We start from the raw sequence: 23150 nt of genomic DNA, 5'->3' as shown, positions 1-23150 counted from the left end.
AACCCAGAGATACCGGGTTCGAATCCGGGGTTCCTTGATTTGTCCCGTTGACGTTGTGCTTTGGGAAAGGCACTTTCACTACTTTTCCTACTTTCCCACTTCACTCAGGTTAAAATGAGTACCTAGATACGATTAGGGACGTCCCTCGGCACCTCAATTTAACGCCCTCGGATAGGACGTTAAATGGAGGTGCCGTGTTTGAGGAGAGCCACGATTAACTCAAGCACGTTAAAGAACCCAACACACTTATCGAAAAGAGTAGGGGTCCTTCCCGGTGTAAGTGGTACAAAACCTACAGTCCTTTGGCCACACATGGGGCAATTGACTTAGCGCCGAATGGCAGCCGATCCAGACCCTTGCGATCTAGCCCCGCCAAGTGTGCGTTCCTAGCAATTCAGCCCCTGGCTGCGAAGAGAGAGTAGTCGGCCTACCCAATAATAATAACTGTACGCCTTGTTTTAGGTTGAAGGCACAGTTCTCGGTTTTAATGCTGTTGGATTATTTGGATAATAATGTCTGAAATTGAGGCATATTAAACAACATTTCATCTTAAAACTCCAAGCAACTGTTGAGAGCAAACGTAGTTAAATTTTCATACTGTCTTTTTTCAGCCCCGATCACTGATTCTCAGTCAGATGATTCCAGTTCCAATGCCTACAGCTATGACTATGACTACTCTGATTCATCCTATCAAAGTGAGTTGCAGAAGATACTGTAAATGCAGACATGTTCGCGGTGGTTTTATGTTCACGGTTTTTGCGGTGAACTCTTTACCGTGAACTTAAAATCGCCGCGAAAATTGTTTCCATTATGTAACTGTAGCGCTACTATTGTTTCAAACGCGAACTCAAAACCATTACGAACACTCCATTTTCTCTTTACCGCGAAATCAAATCCCCGCGAACATTTCTGCATTTACAGAAGTAATATATATAGTTTCCTAGATGGTTACAAAAGAACCTATCCTATCCTGTTCCAAAAGAAAGAACTGATGCTACCTCATTCAATAACCAATATCCCATATAGTTATTATTTACAGAAAGTGCTACTTGTTATACCCAACATTTCTAGTAAGCTAAAAGAGAAGCTAAAACTGGTTCATATGATGAATAGAAACAACAAATAACCTGACTATTCCTACTTTCATCTAGAGCAAAATCGTACATATCGACAAAAATATAACTTTCTGTTATTTTTATTCCAGTTGGTCACTTAAAGAATTACGTTATGGGCTTATTCCTGCAGGACACACTTATGTGTTTCCTTTTCAGTCGTCTTTTGAAATCTGTGGCTTGTCGTCAATTCGCAGCAGTCCAGGCTTCAGTATTTGACCTTATATGGAGACAAGCCAGTCATTTCGCCGTTAGCTCATTCGGTAAACTATAATCTATGCCCTCCTTTCAAAAACTGTCATTAACGTACAGCGATTGACCAAATCCTAATAACGTCCCTTGGCAACACGGTTGGACAAACTGCAGAATTCCTCCGCAAAGTTACGGGATTCTATTACAATGCTAAATTTTCTAAGGTATTCACGGATCAAATTTTCAACGATCACTTCTCAGCCCAATTAAGGCCTGTGACACCTGGGGGTTGGCTAGGTTAGCAGTTATTCGCACGTAACTTTTGATGTATCGATCTATCTTTAAAAAAAAATTGGCCAGATGATGGAAATAACAAATATTTAGAATATCAAAACAATAAAATTTTCAATCTCATATATTTTTGGGTTAAAAACAAAGATTTTGGGAAAAAAATACTGCTATTCATTGATCTATGAATTCCCCGGTGGGGGCAGGGACTTTAACCTTGAATTTTTACGACATAGGATATAATTAGAATTGAAATTAATCTGTCCAAGGCTATTTCGTCTAATTTGACGATATCGTGTTTTATTCGGGGCCAAAACATTAAAAACAGTGATTTGTTTTCTAATTTTCCCTCAAAAATTGCTCTTGCTAAAATATGATCATTCTAAGGTCAAATAGCCTTGGATAATATTTTTCAGTAAGGTATAATACTAACAGATTCATTGCTTTTTCTAGGAATCATGTGATTTTGACCGGGGAAATAGCATTTAAAGCCGGAATACTACGGGGATTTAAGCTGATGTGTAAATTCCCCGCCGTTTTCGCGCCATACCACACCCCGGGGGGCCTTTCGAACGTTCGAACATGTTCGGCCTGTACCATTTTGCAGCTTCCACGGGGGTCCCTTTTTGTTAATAGCCTCTACTTGTGTCAATATTTGATAGATATTTGATCAATATCTGTACTGTTATTATTCATAAGTCCCGCCAAAAGTAGTTAGTATGCCAAATATTTAGTAAATTCCTGTTTTTGCAATATAACGTTACATTGTACCCGATTGGGCTATTCTAAAAACGAGATGGCCTCGCCAGGTTACCTGCGGTCACTGAGCGGTTCGAAATTCATGATCGACAGAAATTGTCACAGGCCTTAAATTGCCTGAGTTTCGCCTTCTTCAGGATCAATAATGACTAATCACTTCCGAACGTAAACTCGCGAGAGTTGCAGACACGTGACTTTATTGACACGTGTCTTTACGGATACATGACGTCAGCAATTGTTCAAACGTGCCAGGAAGTTTATAACGCACACTGTCTCTGTTGAGTGATGGCTGGAGTGCCCTGATGTATATGGCCTCCTTTATACTCCTCTTGTATGGTCATTATTGATACTGGAGAAGGCGACAGTAGTCGTACGTTGACAATTTGATTAGTGAATACCTTAATGCTGGAAGAAAGTGTAGCATTGTATTATGATTACTACCAACACAGATGAGCTTCCATGATAATTACGGGATTCTAATTGCTCTCGGTAAATACACACTCCTGAAGGCAGAGCCCCTATCGCTCGATTCGTTAGCTCGCTCGCGTAGGGGCCCTGCTCTTTAGCCCCGGTATATACGTAGACACGGCTTTGGCGCCGTTGCCACCAAAACAGCTTCAGCCAATCAGAGGGTTTGCTAAACCTCATCTAGAGCAAAAGCGCAAAGGACGCTGGGAAGCTATCGACCAATCAGGTTTTGTCTCACATCGTTACTTTAGGTTAAGAACAAATTAACCGCCAAATTGTGCCAAAAAAGATAGCTCATTAATCATTTATGAGCAACTGTCAGTAACGTCGCCAGAACCGTGTCTACAGGGGCTGAAGAGCAGGGCCCCTACGCGAGCGAGCTAACGAATCGAGCGATAGGGGCTCTGCTTTCAGGAGGGTGGGTAAATGTTTCCATGATCCCATAGTGACTGATGAATGCGGCGGTAGCCTGGCGGCTTCCTCTGGAGGTACTGTGACGTCACCGAACTACCCAAGTAACTATGGCAACAATGGGGACTGTAAGTGGTCAATCACAGCACCAGAAGGAAGCATCATTCGTCTCACGTTCGACAGTTTCGACACTGAGGAAGAGTACGACGTTCTGACCATCTTCGATGGAGCCAGTGATATAGCTGCAGAGTTACAAAGGTAATGTTACAAACACATAAACAACACCCACTTGATTATTCTGTATAAGAAATAAAACTGTCCTAAAAAAAGGGGCATCGCGGTTGCGTAGTGGCAGGGTATTTTGCCCATAACCAAGAGGTCCTGTGTTCGAATCCAGGGTCCCTTGATTTGTCCTTCCCGGTGTGAGTGGATCCAATAAGTTTGTCCGGATATGCAGCTTGTACTCTTCAGTTGCATGAGGCGGTTTACCGGGTACGCAATGCAAGCAAACAACCAAAACCAACTTAGATTCTTATATTAGCTTGAGTACCTGATCTTGACTATCTATTCCAGGTTGTCAGGCCAACCATTGACGCCAATCACCCCTATCACCAGCACATCTAACATGGTCTTCCTGAGGTTCAAGTCTGACATTTCAAGGACTCGCCAGGGGTTCCAGTTATCCTACATAAGTAAGATCTTTGATAACGCTTCACACAGTAACCATGGTGTGCTGTTCAATGCGAACTGCCATGCATATATGCATACATACATAGTCATACTAGGAGCATACACAAAGCTTAGTATCCAGTATTCTATTGCTATACATCATTTCGATCGAGCCTTTTTTATTCAGACAAGTTTCCGATCCGATAATGTTCTTTATGTCACGTATGGACGACCTCCTCTCCTTGTGGTTTCTGGTGTCCGAATAAGCAGTTTACCAGCGGGTTCACCTGGCAAATAACATGGCCAGTGATTAGGGGTGGTACAAAACCGGTATTTTCTATAGACCGATTAGAAAATTCACAGTACCAGGCTACCAGCAGGCGGTCACACATAACCGGTCTAATACAAAATAAGCAGATTTAACGAGTCGTGGTTTCCTTTTTCGAAGACGTTAGCTGTTAATCATATGTAGATGAGTAACAGACGGCAAGTGCACATTAGTGTGCACCGAGAATAATCACATTATTCTAATATACAATTTGAACACAGAGACCTTAATTTACTTGTGTCTCGCTCTCAAAATATGATGTACTGCGACATTACTTTAATCAAGTACAGGTACAGGTACAGGTACAGGTACAGGTCCGGACCAGGACCTAGCTGACCCTCTGGACCTGGACCTGGACCGGCCGCGGACCTGAATTTTCTGTACCGGTACCCACCCCTACCAGTGAGGCTTAACCAACGACGCCTGACTTCAGAAGAGATGGGTGGAAGGGTGCCATTGAGTTGTTTGTTTGTTGTGTGCCTCTACCAAGGTTCGGTGTATATGGCACGCAACATCTTGGTGAAGGTTCCGTCGAGTTTCCTGGTCTCCGAAGCAGCTAGCATCCATGGTCCACGACTCACAGCCGTAAAGCAAAACTGTAACTACCCTGGAATCCAGAGCAATTGTACCGAGCTTTCCCGGACCTACACCGGCCCGCGCCCGGAGCTTCCTCGGACCTACCCTCCCGCTGGCCCGACAACGTACCTCGCCCCACTTCCCGCAAGCCAAACAAGCTCCGATCTTGTGGGCTATAGCGGGAAGTGGGGCGGGGTAGTTTGTCGGGGCCAGCGGGAGGGTAGGCCCGGGTAAGCTCGGGACGCGGGCCGGTATAATTGCTCTGGATTCCGGGGTAAACTGTAACAACACAAGATTGAAGTTGTAGTTTAAAAAAAAGGTATGAACCAGTTACTGCGAGGAAGAAGATTCTTAACTTTGCCTTGTCCTTTTTTCAGGCCGTGTCGCAGACCATTGCTGGGATCCTGGTGTGCCTGCCAATGGGACGAGAGATAAGAACAGTAACTTTACACCAGGATTGACAGTCAGGTACACCTGTATGGCCGGGTACCAGCTGTGGGGGACTGCCAATATCACTTGCCAGTCTAACAGTACATGGAGTGATGCTACACCAACTTGTGCAGGTGAAATAAAGATAATCGCAGTTAGGGTTAGAATTCTACAGATACTGGAAGCTGTAAAGCATTCATACAACTAAAACATTATGTTTTAAGTGACTTTGTCAGTGCCTTAAGTAGTTTAATATGTTCCAGTTTACTCATTAGATCACATTTCTCCTGTATTGATTGGTACATGTCATCTGGATATCAAAAGTGCGTAGAAAGTTTGTCATTTTGTATGATGAAAGAAAACATTGTATAGCACGGACAGCAGAAACTGAAAAACCGGGTTGAAAATTTTCTATTTGATGTACTGTACATACTTAGTGAATGAACATAGAGTCAATTCTATGTCACCAAGAGGGTTTTCAGATGAAATTGCTGATAAGTTTGAACAATTTTAGAGAAAAGACTATTTTAGTCAAAAAAATTCCAGAGTGTTCACACTATTAGAAATGAAAGTTTGAACATGTTTGACTCATCTACATATTTTGGAAATATTATGAAAGTAATTGCACAAATATCTCTTTATTTAGAACAATTTTCAAACATCTGTGTGATTGTTTCACTGTTGGAACATGTTCCAACATTTTGCATCATTCTCAAAATGGTAGATTTAGGTTATTGCCCCCATAAAAGTAGGTGCTAATCACGCTCTATTGTCAGCATCTGTATATTTTTAGAATTCACGTCTGGACACTGGCAACTCTTTTGTCTTGTGGTGTCTATGCATGGTACCTAGGCCTAATCCCCTATACTTTGAAGGGATGTGTGAATTGCCCTGCTCCCAGCCCACTGACCCAGTTATACCATGTTTGTAGAATGTTGGAACATGTTCAAACAAATGAATTATCTATGTTGCAACAGTTTAGAAACTAATACAAATAATGTGTTTAATGTTGGAAATTTGTTTAACATGTTGGAACACAGCAGAAAATATCTAGAACATCAAATACATGTTGGAAATTGTTCTTAACAGTTACTTATCTCACATAGATTGTTACAAAGGTTTTGTAAATGTTAGAACAAAAGGCAACAAACACCCTCTCGGTAATGTGGAATCGACTCTATGAATATGGTATCAATGTCCTGAAATCACCGAGCCATACATTCTTGAGAATAACTGGGGTCGTTCCACTGCTTAAAGAAATGAAGATATATATATATATATATATATATATATATATATATATTATCTGCATGAAAAATTGAGATATTGTTTTTGGCGTGCCTGTGCCTGTCTGTCTGTGTGTCTGTCTGTGTGTTTGTGTTTCCTGACTCTTGTAGTCAGCATAACCCAAAAACCTCTGGATGGATTACGATGATATTTGGTATGTATGTAGGTGTTGTGGAGACAAAGGTCAAGGTCGATTTTGGGACCCCTTGTATGTGACCTTGGTACTGCAGCGGAACTTCCGTTTTTGTAATTTTTGACCTGGACGTGCTATGGTCTTAATTTTTTGGTGGCAGTTAGCTTGTTGACAATAGATCGATAGATATATAGATGCATCTACTTGACTTCCGCATCGATCTGACTTCCAAGGGTGTGTTTACCTTTGAACCAAGTGACTTAGTCAGTCGCGCATTAAAAAAATTACCAACAAATAAATTGATACATTTCAGTCTCAAGAAGATATGCATTTAAAATTGTGCCCAATTTCAACTCATTTGATGAAAGAATGTGCTTGTGATATAAAACAAAATCATTGACTCACCCTCCTACCTTAGAACCCGGCAGAATCCGCCTTGTTGGAGGTTCCGGCCCAAACGAAGGACGTGTGGAAGTCCGCCCGGCCGGCAGTTTGAACTGGGGCACAGTTTGTAACAACAATTTCGGCATTAAGGATGCAGACGTTATTTGCAGAATGTTTGGCTACATCATGGCCATTAGGGTTACTCCATCTCGGCATTTTGGCCAAGGTAGGATTTGACTCATGTTGTCTGACTTGTCTCACTTAACAACATTTCTACACATTAATCTTTGATTATACATCAAGCACTTTGATATGTTTCTGCATATGAGTATGAGTATATTAATGTATCTTCGAACTATCGCTTCTTTTTCTAAATCAAGGATCAGGGCCAATCTACATGGATGACCTACGGTGTGACGGGAACGAGACTAGTCTGTATAACTGCTCGTACGCAGGGTGGGGGATTCACGAGTGTCATCATGGAAAAGATGTCGGAGTTGTCTGCGGTAGGTGGATGGATTATTTGTTCAATTAATAGTTTTATAGAAAAATATACATAAATAAAACAACCAGTAATATCTATTCAGGACCTCTGTATGCCTGATTAAGTACTAATGGTTGATCTATACATTGATACCCGACTGCGAAAAGGCTGAGTTACGACTTTTATACTTATATTCATATTCATATTCATATTTATCTATCGTATTTTACATATAGTATTTTATATATCGTATTTTATATATCGTATTCTATATAAAGTATTCTATATATCGCATTTTATATATCGTATTTTAGATACCAGCAAAATCCGCCTTGTTGGCGGTTCCGGCCCAAACTTAGGACGTGTGGAAGTTCGGCCGGCCAACAGTTTCAACTGGGGAACAATTTGCCACGACAATTTTGAGAGGAATGATGCAGACGTCGTTTGCAGAATGCTGGGCTATCCCAAGGCAAACCAGGTTCATACTGATGCCTATTTTGGACAGGGTACGGTTCAGCTTTTATTCTTTAAACTTCAATTTGTTGTCCTATCATGAATTTATGATCGATATTTGGCGACTTACTGATTAGCACTTTTATAACACAGGAACAGGGCCAATCTACATGGATGACCTAGGGTGCCATGGGAACGAGAGTAGCCTGTTTGACTGCTCGTACGCAGGATGGACGATTCACGACTGTGATCATGGCCAAGATGCAGGCGTGGTCTGTCTTACAAGTACGTTCATCTAATGTGAACCAGTGATAAATCTGTACTGTAGCCTATATATCTCTTTTCAAAATTCAAAGAGTATTTCAAATATTAGAATAAGAATTAAGGTTAAGGTTAAGGTTAAGGTTAAGGTTAAGGTTAAGGTTAAGGTTAAGGTTAAGGTTAAGGTTAAGGTTAAGGTTAAGGTTAAGGTTAAGGTTAAGGTTAAGGTTAAGGTTAAGGTTAAGATTAAGATCAGGATTAGGATTAGGATTAGAATCAAAATAAAATTAAGATTAAGATTAAGATTGAGATTGAGATTGAGATTGAGATTGAGATTGAAATTGGAATAAAAACTAAAATTAGAATTAAAATTGAGATTGAGATTGAGATTAAGATTAAGATTAAGATTTAGATTTGGATTTGGATTAGGATTAGGATTAGGATTAGAATTAGAATTAAGATTAAAATTAAAATTGAAATTAAAATAAAAATTAAAATCATCGTCTTTTAACATTTTTTGGTGATCGTTGTACATACGTAGCTTTGTCAATGTAAAAGAAATAGTATGACTTATGAAGGTGTGAATAATTCCTGCTCATTTTTATAATCTATGCAAAAAGATCAAAAGAACACATTTTGCACGGATGGAAACGATACTAACTATAAATTTGTTTCTCACAATTTTACTCCATATTTTCTCTAAGAAATAGTATGATGATAGCAAACTGCATGATATTGGCAACAAATAATGACAGTAGACTGACGACTTCATACGCAATAGGCAGAACTTCGGTGTAGTTCGACCACATAGGCTTGGGATAGCTTCTTTAGAGAGTGTCATCTATCAAGAATTATGTACTTAAACGACAAATGTATACATTTGCGCTATGGATTGAATAGGTGATATGCCCAGCATTACAATCAACGTATTTCAATTTCAGTGGACGGTGAACAATTTATACTGATCACCAATTCTCGTCTATTTTGTATACTAGGACATTATTAAAAGGGATGTTTTACCTTAGATTCAAGCAGAATCCGTCTTGTTGGAGGTTCGAGCCCAAACGAAGGACGTGTGGAAGTCCGGCCGGCCGACAGTTCCAGATGGGGCACAGTTTGCCACGACCATTTTGACTTCAATGATGCAGAAGTTGTTTGTAGAATGATGGGCTATCCCAATGCCTATCAAATTCGTCCTGCTGCCTATTTTGATCAAGGTACCTTAATTCTTTGTCTCACGCAACACTCGCCTTTACACATACGAGTATTGATGATGTTTTTTAAAAACATACCAAGACTTTTTTTTATCTCCAATAGATGGAGATAAGTCACTGAATAAAAATTCTCTTTTTTACACAACCAAGAGATTTATTCAACCGACGTTTCAGTGACCATCTGTCACCTTCTTCAAGGCAATTCTGACTGTGATGTCATCCCCTGTTATTGTACATATGTAAATATTTTGCGTTTGCATCTCATTAATATGTATAAGCAGCAACACCTGTGCTGCATTGCTATGTGAACCAGTCAGAATAGCCTTGAAGAAGGTGATCACAGATGGTCACCGAAACGTCGGTTGAATAAATCTCTTGGTTGTGTAAAAAAGAGTATCTTTATTCAGTGACTTACCAACCTGAAACTATTCATGTTTGTGCGCCTGTCTGTCTGAGTGTGTGTTTGTGTTTCCGGATTTATGCCAGGTGGAACATTAACAAATACTAATAATGTAAAAAGAATTCCTAATTTGAAAAATTTCCATAATTATTCAAGTGGTAAATGATTGGACTGTCAACATTTAAACCTGTTTAAGTTCATTAAAGGTGTACATCACCAAGCATATATATCATGTAAATGTGAAAGCTATTTGCATAACATGAATATTTCATGGGATATGAGGTCGCCGTTGTTTTATTGTTTTATTGTAATGAATAATGGCTGCATCTGATCTGTCAACTGTAATTTTGTTGCATTTATTAAACCCAGGAACAGGACCAATCTACATGGATGACCTACAATGTGACGGTACTGAAAGTAGCCTGTTTAACTGCTCGTACCCCGGATGGTGGATTCATGACTGTGGACATTGGGAAGATGCCGGCGTTGTCTGTGGTACGTGGAGGGAATTCTTTTTTTTTCAAATCTAGAGTATGGATATCAATGATGTGATTGAAAAGGATCATAGTCCATTTGTGACCAAAAGCAAGTAGAAAATTAAGTTACTAACTTAAAGGCTATAAGTTGACAACCAAGAATCCAGAAACAGATTGTAAAAGTAATGTCTAAGCTCAACCCAAGATTTCTTAAGAGCTTCCCAATTAAAGTTTGTGCAATAGTTATTTATTGTAATTTGTTACACCTGTCTGTAGTTTGTCTGGAGGGTACTCGGGGGGTTATCAGAATATTGATGCTGTATAATGCAACTGCTGCCAGGTCAATGTCACAATGCCAATACAATTAGAACCAGAACTGCCCTGGAGTTGAGTATGCCTTTAAAAGGAAATTCACATTCCCTGTGGTGTAGTGGTCTGTGCTTCTGTTACTAGCCACATCTGGTTCAAATTACTTGGACCAGAAGGACCGGGGTTCAAGTCCAGGGTAGGACACAAGAGGCGCATTGAGTCATACCAAAGACTTAATAAAAATGGTACATACTTCTGAAACACTCCACTGCCAGCGGACTAGCCCCGTGCTGCAGTGATTGCACCACAGTGTGGCCCAGGGCTATGAAACGGAGTTGGGCACCGCCCTATACACCTTATGGTGTGGGAGGATTTTAACTAACTAACTCACATTTAGATTCCAGCAGAATTCGTCTTGTTGGGGGTTCCAGTCGACACGAAGGACGTGTGGAAGTCCGGCCGGAAGACAGTTTGAACTGGGGCACAGTTTGTCAGGACCAGTTCGACATGAAAGATGCAGACGTTGTTTGTAGAATGCTGGGCCTCCCAAGTGCCCTACAAGTTCGTAATGAATCCTATTTTGGCCCAGGTAATATTTTCTTAATGTTCTTTCAACTACAATATCTTGTGGGAAATAAAGTATTCAAATTGTACAATCGTGCCTAGGCGCCTGAAGGCTAATTCACAGTCTATGAATATAATAAAATGAATGAATGAATGAATGGATTAACTTTATTGCTCGACAATCGTACAACGTATGGCAATGTGAGTATGGGCATGTAACAAACAATACTAATCTATATCCTACATTTGACAACAAAACATTATTGACAACAGCACATGAGTTACAATATAGTAATGTATCGATGAACAAGGCATGTAAAAATCATTTAAAAATCTAATTAATTTTCTACACGAATTGAAAACCTAACCACATTTGTCATGTGTTCCTGTAGACTTGTATTTTCTGACGCTGATTGGTGTTTTATCTAATACAGGAAGAGGGCCAATCTATATGGATGACCTACAATGTAATGGGACGGAGAGTAGCCTGTTTAACTGCTCGTACGGTGGATGGGAGATGCACGATTGTGATCATGACCAAGATGCAGGCGTGGTCTGTGGTATGTTCATTTAAAGTCATACAATAATGAACTGTTCACTCAGTTTTGGGTAGAAAAGAATGTCCACGTACACTACCAACTTTCCCAATTTGTTTATTGTGCGTGTGTTTAAGAAGATATAAGAGAACCCAAAAAAAATGCATTGTTGGTAGTGTATTAACATTAAAGAAAATGAGAAAACAAATCTGTGATCTTCCCGGCCTCTACATCACCATCATCACCATTAATATTATTATTATTATTATTATATCATTATTATTAGTAGTATTATCATCATCATCATCATCATCATCATCATCATTATCATCATCATCATCATCATCATAATATTGACGAAGACAGACATTAAAAAACATAACCTGTATGAGAATCATAAGTTTCGAAATAACAAAAAAGGTGATTTATGTCACTGTTCTCTTTAATCAATTAGGACAACCATTCCTGCTGGTTCATGCTGGTAGAATTTTACAATTTGATGTTAGCGACGGGTCGAAGGTCAAGGTCGCTTTATCTCCTTGGGCCGAGGGGTTTGACTATGACCCAGTGACTGACTTCCTGTACTGGATGGACCAGGACTTTCGTGTGAAACGAGGTCAACGTGATGGAAGTGGGAAGGAGACCATTATAGAATCTCCAATGGATGGTGGTGAGATATGTTCTTCCATTTCAGTTCGCTGTTACTACTCATCTTTTTTTTCTATTTTTATTCATTTTGCAAAATAACAAATAAACACAGTAATAATACAATAAGGCAATACATATATCACGGATCCAAAGCAAAAGTATGACACAACAAACAAATAAAAGACAAGAATGAAGAATCAAAATAATACCAGCCAACTAACACAACACTAACACACTACTGTATACTACTCATCATTTACAGTATACTCAATGGAATTTTACAACAGCAGCATTTATCTTAGAATACAAATACTTTTGTATCGGCACTTGTCAGTAAAAACTTACTTCCATGTTGCTCTGCTGATCTGGCAAACCTAAAACACCAACCACAGGTCAATCAATAAAATTACACTATTTGTAAAATCTATATAGAATAGTAAGAATCTCCCTATTTTTACTGCAACTTACTTTAATATCTCCACACTAAATGTAGCCTATAACCTGAGATTGGATAATGCTGGGGGGAATATCTACTGGACCAACTACTTTGACGAAACAATCTCAGTAGCCAAGAAGGACGGATCGTTCGCCAGGACACTGCTGACGTCATCAGTCATCGACCTGCCTGATGGGCTTGTCCTGGATCCAAGAAATGGGTGATTATCTCCATGTAAAATGGAAACATTGTTTTGGGAATGTCTGTAGGTGTGTGTGTCTGTCTGTGTCTTTCTGTGTGTGTGTCTGTATGTTTGTGTTTCCGGATTTTTGTAGCATAACTCAAGAACCTCTAGATGGATTATCATGATATTTGATGAGTATGTGTGGAAAAGATGAAGGTAAATGTCGATTTTGATCCCCCTGGTATGTGACCTTGTTCTGCAGCAGAAGTTCCGTTTTTGTGTATCTTTTGACATGAACGTGCTATGGTCTTGATTTTTTGGTAGCAGATAGCTTGTGATGTAAGGCAAATTATGCAAATTGGTTCTTAATTTGCGTAATCAATGAGGAAAATCTATATTTTCGTTAGAGACAAACAGGGCTTGAAAAGTATTCCAGTTAGGGTACCAAAACCACATGTATATATTTGCACTATATTTGACTTTCCTACTCTCTTCTTCATTCACTTCTCAGATAAAAATGGTTTCTGTTTCCTGATACCTACTGGGTTATTTTTTCACAGACTCATGTACTGGATAAATGCGGGTTCTAACCCTCGACTGGACCGTGCTGCGATGGACGGCAGCGACCACACAACTATCATCAGTGACCTAGGTGATCCCTTTAAAGACATGGCCATTGCAATAGACTACAAAGGTGAGAATACAGACGATGGTGAAACACATATTCTGATAACAACCTAGTCATATAGGAACATTAATGTGTTGGCTATAGGAGATTCTTTGTTCATAACCAGGTAATCTCACCTGCTGACGTTTCGGTGTCTGTCAGACACCTTCTTCAGAGCTTCTGACTGGAATGCTGCTTCTCACCGCTATAAGTAGCCGATGTAGGTGGCACTTTTGCGGCGAGAACACAATCCCAAACGTGGCTAAGCTTGTATCCCCCCTCGTCCCAGTTCATCACGGTTCATTACATGTGTTATATTTGGCTGAACTCAAACATAAACATAATGGTCCGTCCATCTAACTCCATGGAGACATTGACTTCTATATAAAACTTTCTCGTAACTTGCGCAACATTGCCATGCAGGTGGTAATCAAATGGTAAGCTGAATGTGTCTGTTTTTATATATCTAAACAAGTTATTTAAACCACGAAATACCCCTACTTTAACACATTCACGAATGAACAAAAAGCTACCTTTCTCTTGAAATCACAGAAACCACAAATTCTAGAAAATGTGGGACTTTTCGTCTTCCACTGCCTCAAAAAAAGAAGTCAAACCCAGCTAGATTAGATATAGCCAACAATTGTATTTAGTACCAGTAGCCTATTATTACAACAAACTCAGACACAGTTTACTGACGCATGTATGTTTTCCCCTATGTTTTAGACATGTATTTGCAATTAGCCCACGGGCATGAACTTGCAATACACTTTTATATATATTTTAAATCATTGTATTCCTCCCATTCAGAGAATCGTCTGTACTATTCTTCTCATGACACCATCAACAGCTCAGACATGCTCGGCAACGACATACGTCTAATCAAGGCTGGAGATGGGGACGTGGTTAAAGGAATTGCAGTTGATAATAACTACATTTACTGGACGCAACGGCCTGGTCAAATCAGAAGGTGAGGAAATTTCCCTCACCCACTTTGGCTCTCCTCACCCTTCTCACCCTGACGCCTTTAGGCCAATGGCCTGTAAGTTGTGAGCCTCATGGTGAACTCTCTCCATACTGCTCTATCCTCAGTCATTTTCTTCACTACTTGGAAGTTTGGTTCTTCTCTTCTGGTAATTTCAACGATTTGGTCTAGCCACCTCTTTTTTGGTCTGCCTGCTGGCCTTTTCTTTTTTGGTGTCCAGTTGAAAATTCTTTTTACATCTCTGTCCTCTGGCTTTCTGTGCAGGTGTCCAAACCACCTCAGTTGATTTCTTTCAACTAATCCCAGTAAGATGTCTCGTAAGAAACTGTATTTACCAGATGAAAATATTTAGGTCAAATATTAAGGAATTATTTGAACACACAACGGTTAAGGTGTTTGGCCTATAACCCAGAGGCCCTGGGTTCGAATCCCATGATATGCTACTGACGTTGTGCCCTTGGTACTTTGTTACTGCCCCGATGGCCTCAAAAAGACTATGGGACTACCTTTTATTACTACTTCGCTGAATTATATACCTCACTGCGACACGTCCTATCTGTTCTTGGACCGTCCTTCTACCTCTTGGTAGGAATCTATCAGGATGAAACCAGTCCAGTATGCACTTTCAAGCTGTTTATTCTTAAGGTCTCTGCACAGGCATCTTTGCCTGCCGAGGTTCTCTCTTGGGCTTCTCATGCTACGTCATATACGCATGCGTGTTAGTCTAACATGCTAATGAGTTACTGGTGCTAATAAGCTACACATGTTACACTCACCACCAGGTTATCCAAGTCCAGCGTGAATACGAACCAGACTGTTCTGGTTGATGGCCTATTTTTGCCACAGGACATCTACCTGTCCACAGCAGCGCCCCCTAGCGTCACCAATGGTACTTGACTTTGTCATAATGTTTTCGGTAGCATTTGATTGTATGTTGGTAATTGAATATGTTTATTGTTGTACAATTAAAAAAAGCCAAAGATGAATCAATTGTTGAAATTTGTCATTAGTAATTGCTTGATTTTTGTTGGATGTATTGTTAGAAATTAAGACTTACTTTGCACAATTAATGAGGAAAACCTATATTTATTTTTTAATTGCACAATGGGGGAAAATTCGCACACTTTTTATGTTAAAGACCAAGACTGTACCGCTTGGACGGCCTGGTTCGACCGTGACGACCCAAGTGGGGCTGCCGACAACGAAATTCTGTCGGTCATTCGACATTATAATCCCGGGCAGATCTGCGAGGCACCTACCCAGATCGAAGCCCGTGTCCGCAGCAGTCAACAGGACGCGTCAGAGACGGGGGAAGTCTTCGAGTTCTACAACACTACCGGGTTTTCTTGCAAGAACGACGACCAGACAGACGGCAGGTGTCAGGACTACGAAGTCCGGTTCTGCTGTAATTCTGGTATGTATCCTTTTGAGCCTAGCTCAGATGCATACATAAAATCTGGCAGGCATAGCCGTACCCCTCCACAAGATAGATTATGCAAATTTTGTAGTAACTCACGTATTGAAGATGAAATGCATTTCTTTATATAAAACGAGCGTCAGTCTCTGTTCAAAGCAATTCAGCTTGACAAGAGATGTAGGACAATATCAAAGGATATTTTCAAGTACGTACATACTTGATGTCATGCATTAATATGTAATGTGTATTTATATCGCCTGTACATGTGTTTTAAAAAGAGAGAAGAAGCCACTATATCTTCGATATACGGTAGTACATTTTTAGTGTTTAGACTTAAATGTAATTGTTGTCATTTCATTCTCTCATTTCCATTACACCATGTATGGTCTCCTATGGCTATGCATTTTTCCCCCTGGAGAATGAATATGCAATAAAGATTATCATTGATATTATTACCATGCAGTAAAGACATGACCACAGAAAATACATATCGTCAAAACCCTTGTAGTGCCTAGCTAGTGGAACATAGATCAGCAAGTTTTCTTGCTGTTTCTGTAGCAGGATATATATTTACAGGGAGGGGTTACTAGTTTCGATAGAGCTAGCTTAACGATTCTGCATACTTGGGATAATGCACTGCCCGCCACCCCCACCCCTGGACGAACTACATTTAGTTACTGTACTAAAACAACAGTAGCTAATTGAACTATTAGCATAAACCTTGTCTTGAATTAATCTTCTTTTGAAGACTACGTCAAGACATCCTAAATTGTCTTAACCCCATTAACATACCTATTCAGAGTTTTGGTATAACTCTGGTTTTCCAGTTCTATCGTTAGTCACTGACGAAAGACAGCGGATGCTGTCTGAAACGTCTGCCTGTTTCAAAATTTTATCCAGTTGCTTGAGTAACTATTTTTGGCGATTCTGCATACTCTTCCTCAGGTGTATGGCTGTCACGGGACCCATCATGGATTGTGGACTCCGCCGGCATACCGTGGGTCAAGAGCGGGGTCACATATGATGCCACAAAAGCCTTGGACGGCGACCAGGGGACCTACTGGAACCCAACGGGACTTTGGAAGTCCAACAACTGGTACATCATACTTAACCTGCGAGCGCCCAAAACTCTGACTAAAATCGCAGTCAGCAGCAAGGGAGACACCGACCATGACATTGCAGCCTTCGCGTTGCAGAAGTCGCAGGTTGGGAGTCCGTATAGCTGGGAGGACGTAGTGTCCGTTACTAACGTGCAGGGAGGGACTGACGACCGCCAAGAGTTTGGCGGGTTCCAGGGAACGGCGCGGTTTTGGAGGTTCGTGATCACGCGGACCCACTCGGGCCACGCTCAGCCGTATCTCAGAGAACTGGACCTCTTCGGACTTTCATCAGGTAAGGGATAATGGCATCCTTGTTTTGTAACCTATTTAAACATTCAAATATCTATACTAGAAAGGTTCACAGAAAATACTCACATGCTGTGAAATAGGAACCACTGGTACTAGGTTGAACGGCACATAATTTAGTTCCTGAGTAACTCCGCGTGTAGACTCCAAAAGAGTCCGTGCCCAAAAAAAAAAATGAATGGCTGCATGAAGGTGTGTTTATATCGGTGGGAAAAATCCCTTTTAGCTAGCCCGACTGATCTCAAGCGTCAAACTGATGAAAGCTTGTTTGTAACGGAAGAAATTAACAGGTAAAGTTCGGCAGCCGCGCGCGAGGTTGGACGTCCACAGCTAGCCCGACATGGTCGGTAATGTGGTCGAGCGCTTTCAGCTGGAAAGTGCTTATTTTGGGGGTGTAGCTAAGTGCAGTTTGTAACTGCCATAAAAAGGAATTGTATGCCAACTGGTAGTTGGCAATTTTTTTATATGATCTAGGGTAAATGTGCTCAACAGAGAATGAATGACCTTGGTGCATTTCCTACAGCTTCATATACGAACACACCCATGTAAAACACGTTTCATTACATGTAAGCCTGTAGGATATGGGGCGAAAAAACTCATGAATGAGACCTTAAAAACCTGCTGTTGTATATTTTGCTCACAGTCACTGACGAAAAGTAGCGGATGCTTCTTGAAACGTCTGACCGTTTCCAAAATCACATCCTGTTGCTTGAGTAACTACTATTTGGCGTATCTTATTACCTGTATGTCTAACCTTCATCAACGGCACAAAATTAATATACGTGACGTGAATTAAGCAAAGGGACGTTTACGATATAGCAACGATGGTGTGCTACGATTTCCTGCGATATCGCATATCATAGCAATATTGAACCAAATATGCACATTGCAGAGACATCACATTACGATAAACGATGTCGCACGATGTAGCGATGAAACGCACGGTAGCATGCTATGATATGCGATATTGTAGGAAATCGTAGCACGCTAACGTCGCTAAATCTTAAAGGTCTCTATCATAACACCGTACACGTATTAACGCTTTTGCAAGGTACACTTTCTAATACTATAATTTGACATTGAAATTGTAATGGTGTATAAAGTTGGCATCGTTCTTGAGGGTCCTTATGTTCACTCGAAACGACATTTCATTCATGCTATATTTGAAGCATCGTACACGTATTTACGTTTATCTAAAGTATCGTTTTTACGGAATTTTGACACGAAAGTGATGCTATATAATTATGTGGTACGCTTTCATGAAAAATTCTCTACTATAATTACTTCTTGTGCATGCAGCTTGTGGCAACTGGCACTTGACTAGCAATATTTTGTTTTACAATCCTTATTTCAGGGTGTTCCTCGTACAATGGAGGATGTCAAGAGTTATGCCTTGTGCATCCAGAAGGAATAAAGTGTGCCTGTCGGGATAACTGGGACCTGCAAGAAGATGGAGTGACATGTGAGTAGCATATGGCGAGATTTTTACTTCGCTTTTGGACAGACAAGTCCGGCGCGGCACTGCACTCAAGTTTTTCATACTTATTCTAACAGTGTCACGTACAGATATAACAATATACCCATTTTTACACTCATCTTAGACCGTCCTCATCACATTTGCAAAAGTGATGAGGATGGTCTAAGATGTGTCGAAATCAGCTGAAAATCCAACACGTCCCATTTTCGTAAAGCTAGGGGTGTGTGTTATGAACCCACTAAGACACATGTAAGAACATTATTTAGTAATTGTAACCCCCCCCCCCCTTCATGAAAGTGTAATAGTCCAAGACAGCCTCATTCTGAGAAAGACCCATGCTGTCATTCTATGTGTTGGAATCCTGGGGGTTAGGGAATAAACCATGTAGCTCCACAATCTCTGTCTTGGCTCCCTGTATCTGTGTCCAATGACCTCAACATCGGTCCATAACGGTGTGATGTTTTCTATAGGTTGTCCTTCTGGCTACACTGCATACGAGGGTGCATGCTTCAAGGCGTACAACCAAGACAAAACCTACAACCAGGCCAGACAGGTGTGTGCAGCCGACGGAGGGCTTCTGGCCATGCCGAAGGACGTAGATACTGACAACTTCTTGAGGGACCTGAAGAATGCTGTAAATGAAATCTCACGTTTCTGGTTTGGTCTAAATGATCAGAAAGATGAGGGTGAGTGGATGTGGGAAGACGGGACTCCACACAACAAGACTACTGACTGGGACAGCTGGCAGCTGGGGGAACCGAACGAGGGAGGAGAAGACTGTGCGAACTACGACGGTTCAGAATGGAATGACGCACCCTGCTCCTCTGCTTACAAGTTTATCTGCCAGCGGAAAGAAGGTGCTGTAAATGCATTTAAGTTCGCGTGGTTTTTATTTTCGCGGTAGGGAGAAAATGGAGTGTTCGCGGTGGTTTGAAGTTCGCGCTGAAAGCTCACCGCGAAAACCGCGAACATAAAACCACCGCGAACATTTCTGCATTTACAGTATGTCATTTTATCATGCATTTTACGTAAGATAGACATTGACGTTGTTATGTTTACTTCTGTAAAATTGAAGTTCCGTCATTGTCCCGAAAGAACATGTAGGCCTAATGATACCAATTGTTTCATCACTAGACGCTCGTTCTCATTTGAATGTACAAATTGCTGTCGCCAGCCTTTACGACTTGATATGAGCCAAATTAAGGGCACCATCGATGCTTTCTTCACTTTCCCACAACACATATCATGTTCCACGAAAAATGCACCTCAAAATTACTTATGGATTTTGACATCGAAAAAGTTATGGCAATGGGTGGCCTAAAAAGTCACAAAAAACGGCTGTCGCCTGCGGAGACATGCAAAATTTAAAAAGCACCCGAGAATGTAACAATTCAGTCCAGAGTTTGACCGGTTAACTGGTGAATCCAGCTACTGAGGCCCTCCGACAAATCACGTCAGATCGGTCCCGTCACTGTTCTTGTACGCTGTGCAAGGCGGTTTATGCCTGTCGCCCAAAACGGTAAGCTCCGTTACCGTTTGAAGTAAGACGTTCCTGACATTAAGATATGCCACATATAAGGTGCCAACCTGTCGTTTTTATGACGACTTAAAGCTTTTGTGGCTTTTAAAAGGAGCAAAAAAGAACTGTTTGCTATCAGTAGTGGACCACCTCCTCGGACAAATGACAGTACAGTAATGAATGTAATCTCCGTTACCATTGTTTGATGCTCTCTGTGTTGTTAACAAGGCATGGTGTAGGAACGCTGCCCATTTTCTAAATGCCCGTACATACGTCCTTTTAATGATAAAAGATGGAACGCAAAAACGGAAATCCCTTTGAAGGAAAAGCCGAAGTTTTACTGTAGTAAGCTCCGTTACCGGTAACGGAGCTTACACCTGTTGCGGAAAATACATAACCTGGCGCAGAACTTTTTGTAGTTGTGCACCATAAGGCAAAAGCGTTTGAACTAGAAATAGAAAAGTATAGATTCGACTGAGAGAAACCCCCTGTAGGGTTATCATATTCCAATTTTCTACTCGTTCTTCCAGATTTTGTTTCCAAAGTTGAATTCTTTATAAACCTCAAGACAATAAGTAATCTATAGCCTTTGATATGTTTGAAGAAGAAAAGAAATCAGAAGTCGATCAATTACAACTTGGCGACTTACGTCTGGTGAACACGCCTTTTGGCGACAGTATGTAATCTCCATTACCGTTTTTCCGCGATTCCCTCTCCGTCCCAAATACTTTACTGACGAAGCAGTATTAGTTCGCAACGTTGAATATTTTATAGATGTTGTAAGAGTTAAATTATTCGGATCAACGGAGGATCGAACGTTCGGCAAGAACTATCTGATTCCGTCTCTGTTAGATATCTCAAACAAGTCGAAATGCAAAGACAAATCCAGACAATATTAATCCTGAATGAAACAGTTATACAGCAATCGTCAGCACGCCGGCACTAAATTTGACAGACGTTTTACCAGAGATACTGACTCCTCAACTATAGGTTTTGAAGGCGATGTCACGACATGGAAGCTCCAAAATTGAAGTATCTTATTACTGATGTTCAAAATTTTTTCCGCAAAAATATGGGTAATGTCCAAGGACATCTAATCAAAGCTTAAAGATTTTCGGCAACTTCCCGTGATAAATTAGCTGTAATATTTTGGGGATCATAAAAGGAGATGTTCAGCTAAAAAATGAGGTAGGTTTGCTTGAAAAATGAGCTGATCAATTTTTCGACCCTAAAAATCGCTATTTTGCACATTTCATTGAGAACGAGCGTAGAAAGAAACTTGCAAATTGGAACTTTATTTGAACATTAATAAGAAAATTCTATAATTCCAGTGTTTTGTACAAAAGGACTCGAATAAATGTAACATATTTAGTTTATAGCAGATAAAACATTCATAGGTACCAATTTTGCAATAGCTTCCTAATTTTCATAATCAAATGCAAAAGCGACATAGTTAATCTAAGTGATAGATGACAGGAATGTCAACATTGTGACATGTGTAAATTAGTTAAAGGTGTACATCACAAAGAATACATTATGTAAATGTGGAAGTCATTTGCATAGTCAAAATATTTCATGGGGTAGGTTACGTTTCTCTGCAGATCGCGGCATGAGTGATGCAATATGATAACGTATGCATATTTTATTACATAACCGTAGTGAAGCTATAATTTTCTTTAAATCAAGCATAATCATTTTTGAAGAACTCTACTTCCTAACTGTTTACATGGCACAGGAATCAGCTGCTCCCTAGGATACTATCGCTGTGGACACGGGCGCGCATGTATCCTATCGTGGAAGCGTTGTGATGGGGCCACGGACTGTACGGACGGGAGTGATGAGGACGGTTGTGGTAAGCCAATGGCATCTCTTCTCATCATTCATCATTATCATCATTATGCTGCCGGATTTAATCCGGTGAAATACAATCAATAAAGTTTTTCCAGTACGATCTGTCCTTCATGGCAGCTATCAATGCAGAACCTGAGAGTCCAGTGTCCCTTTCGATCAATGTCAATAAAGATGTTAATTAGTTGTAATTAATGGTAATCAATTAATTCCTCTCCTTTCTATGCTGAAGTCACCTACGGTCACTAATGCTTAGTCTCTTCATTATCGAAAGCATAATTTGTTCTAACGTTTCAGTGTGCATGCCAATACCTGGGGATTTTCAACTCGACAGTAGACTGGCCATGCTACCTAATCAGCTGGGCCAGATGACGTTTGAAGAGATACAGAATTCCTCTGCCGTGGAGCTGCTTAACAGTTCGTACAGCACACAAGGAAAGTACCACCCAGAGTTGAGAGAATTCGTATCGACGGTCATTTTCCCGCAATGTAATGCTCCCGTCGAGAATGAGGCTTACTGCTCTTCGTCTCAAAATGCAACCAACACGACCTCATGCATGTAAGTATTAAAACATGCTATGACAAAATTTATTTGAATTAACATATTAGCTATCTTTTTATAAGCTGCATGATTATCAACGGCCTTCGATGCCACTTGATTGTTTCCAGAATGCAATTTAAACTGTTGCTTGAATCCAAAGAGACGCTTCAACTAGAACAAGCTGCAAGGAGGCCTAAACCTGCGCCACTTCTTCATTACATCGCAAGCTATCTGCCAACAAAAAATCAAGACCATAGCACGTCCAGGTCAAAAGATACGAAAACGGACG

The 23150-nt window shown here is 40.5% G+C and overlaps 1 protein-coding gene and 1 long non-coding RNA gene across 2 annotated transcripts; both read left to right on the top strand.

The window, feature by feature from the left end:
* The first annotated feature begins 3807 nt into the window (after positions 1-3807).
* Positions 3808-7175, top strand: LOC136424792 (uncharacterized). Its single transcript, XR_010753927.1, has 3 exons — positions 3808-3922; positions 5181-5366; positions 7071-7175. It is a non-coding gene; the product is annotated as an uncharacterized lncRNA (long non-coding RNA).
* Positions 7176-8143: 968 nt separating this feature from the next.
* Positions 8144-22883, top strand: LOC136423987 (low-density lipoprotein receptor-related protein 2-like). The gene is made up of 14 exons (XM_066412387.1): positions 8144-8258; positions 10218-10343; positions 11632-11757; positions 12188-12403; positions 12875-13037; positions 13562-13695; positions 14479-14638; positions 15436-15542; positions 15792-16067; positions 17016-17462; positions 18831-18938; positions 19424-19810; positions 22208-22324; positions 22618-22883. Exons 1-14 carry the CDS (start codon positions 8144-8146, stop codon positions 22881-22883), a joined length of 2748 nt encoding a protein of 915 aa, XP_066268484.1.
* The last annotated feature ends 267 nt before the right edge of the window (positions 22884-23150 follow it).

The sequence above is a fragment of the Branchiostoma lanceolatum genome, chromosome 18, assembly GCF_035083965.1.
Source record: "Branchiostoma lanceolatum isolate klBraLanc5 chromosome 18, klBraLanc5.hap2, whole genome shotgun sequence".
Lineage (NCBI taxonomy): Eukaryota > Metazoa > Chordata > Leptocardii > Amphioxiformes > Branchiostomatidae > Branchiostoma > Branchiostoma lanceolatum.
The sequence above is the reverse complement of the archived record's forward strand: the minus strand, read 5'-3'. Positions and strand labels throughout refer to the sequence as shown.

Bases quoted from the DNA above. Each gene is read 5' to 3' on its own strand.
- LOC136423987 (XM_066412387.1), top strand. From the start codon at position 8,144: ATGGATGACCTAGGGTGCCATGGGAACGAGAGTAGCCTGTTTGACTGC. The intron at 14,639-15,435 runs GTGAGGAAATTT...ACTCACCACCAG, and splicing joins CGGCCTGGTCAAATCAGAAG to GTTATCCAAGTCCAGCGTGA. The intron at 16,068-17,015 runs GTATGTATCCTT...ACTCTTCCTCAG, and splicing joins CCGGTTCTGCTGTAATTCTG to GTGTATGGCTGTCACGGGAC.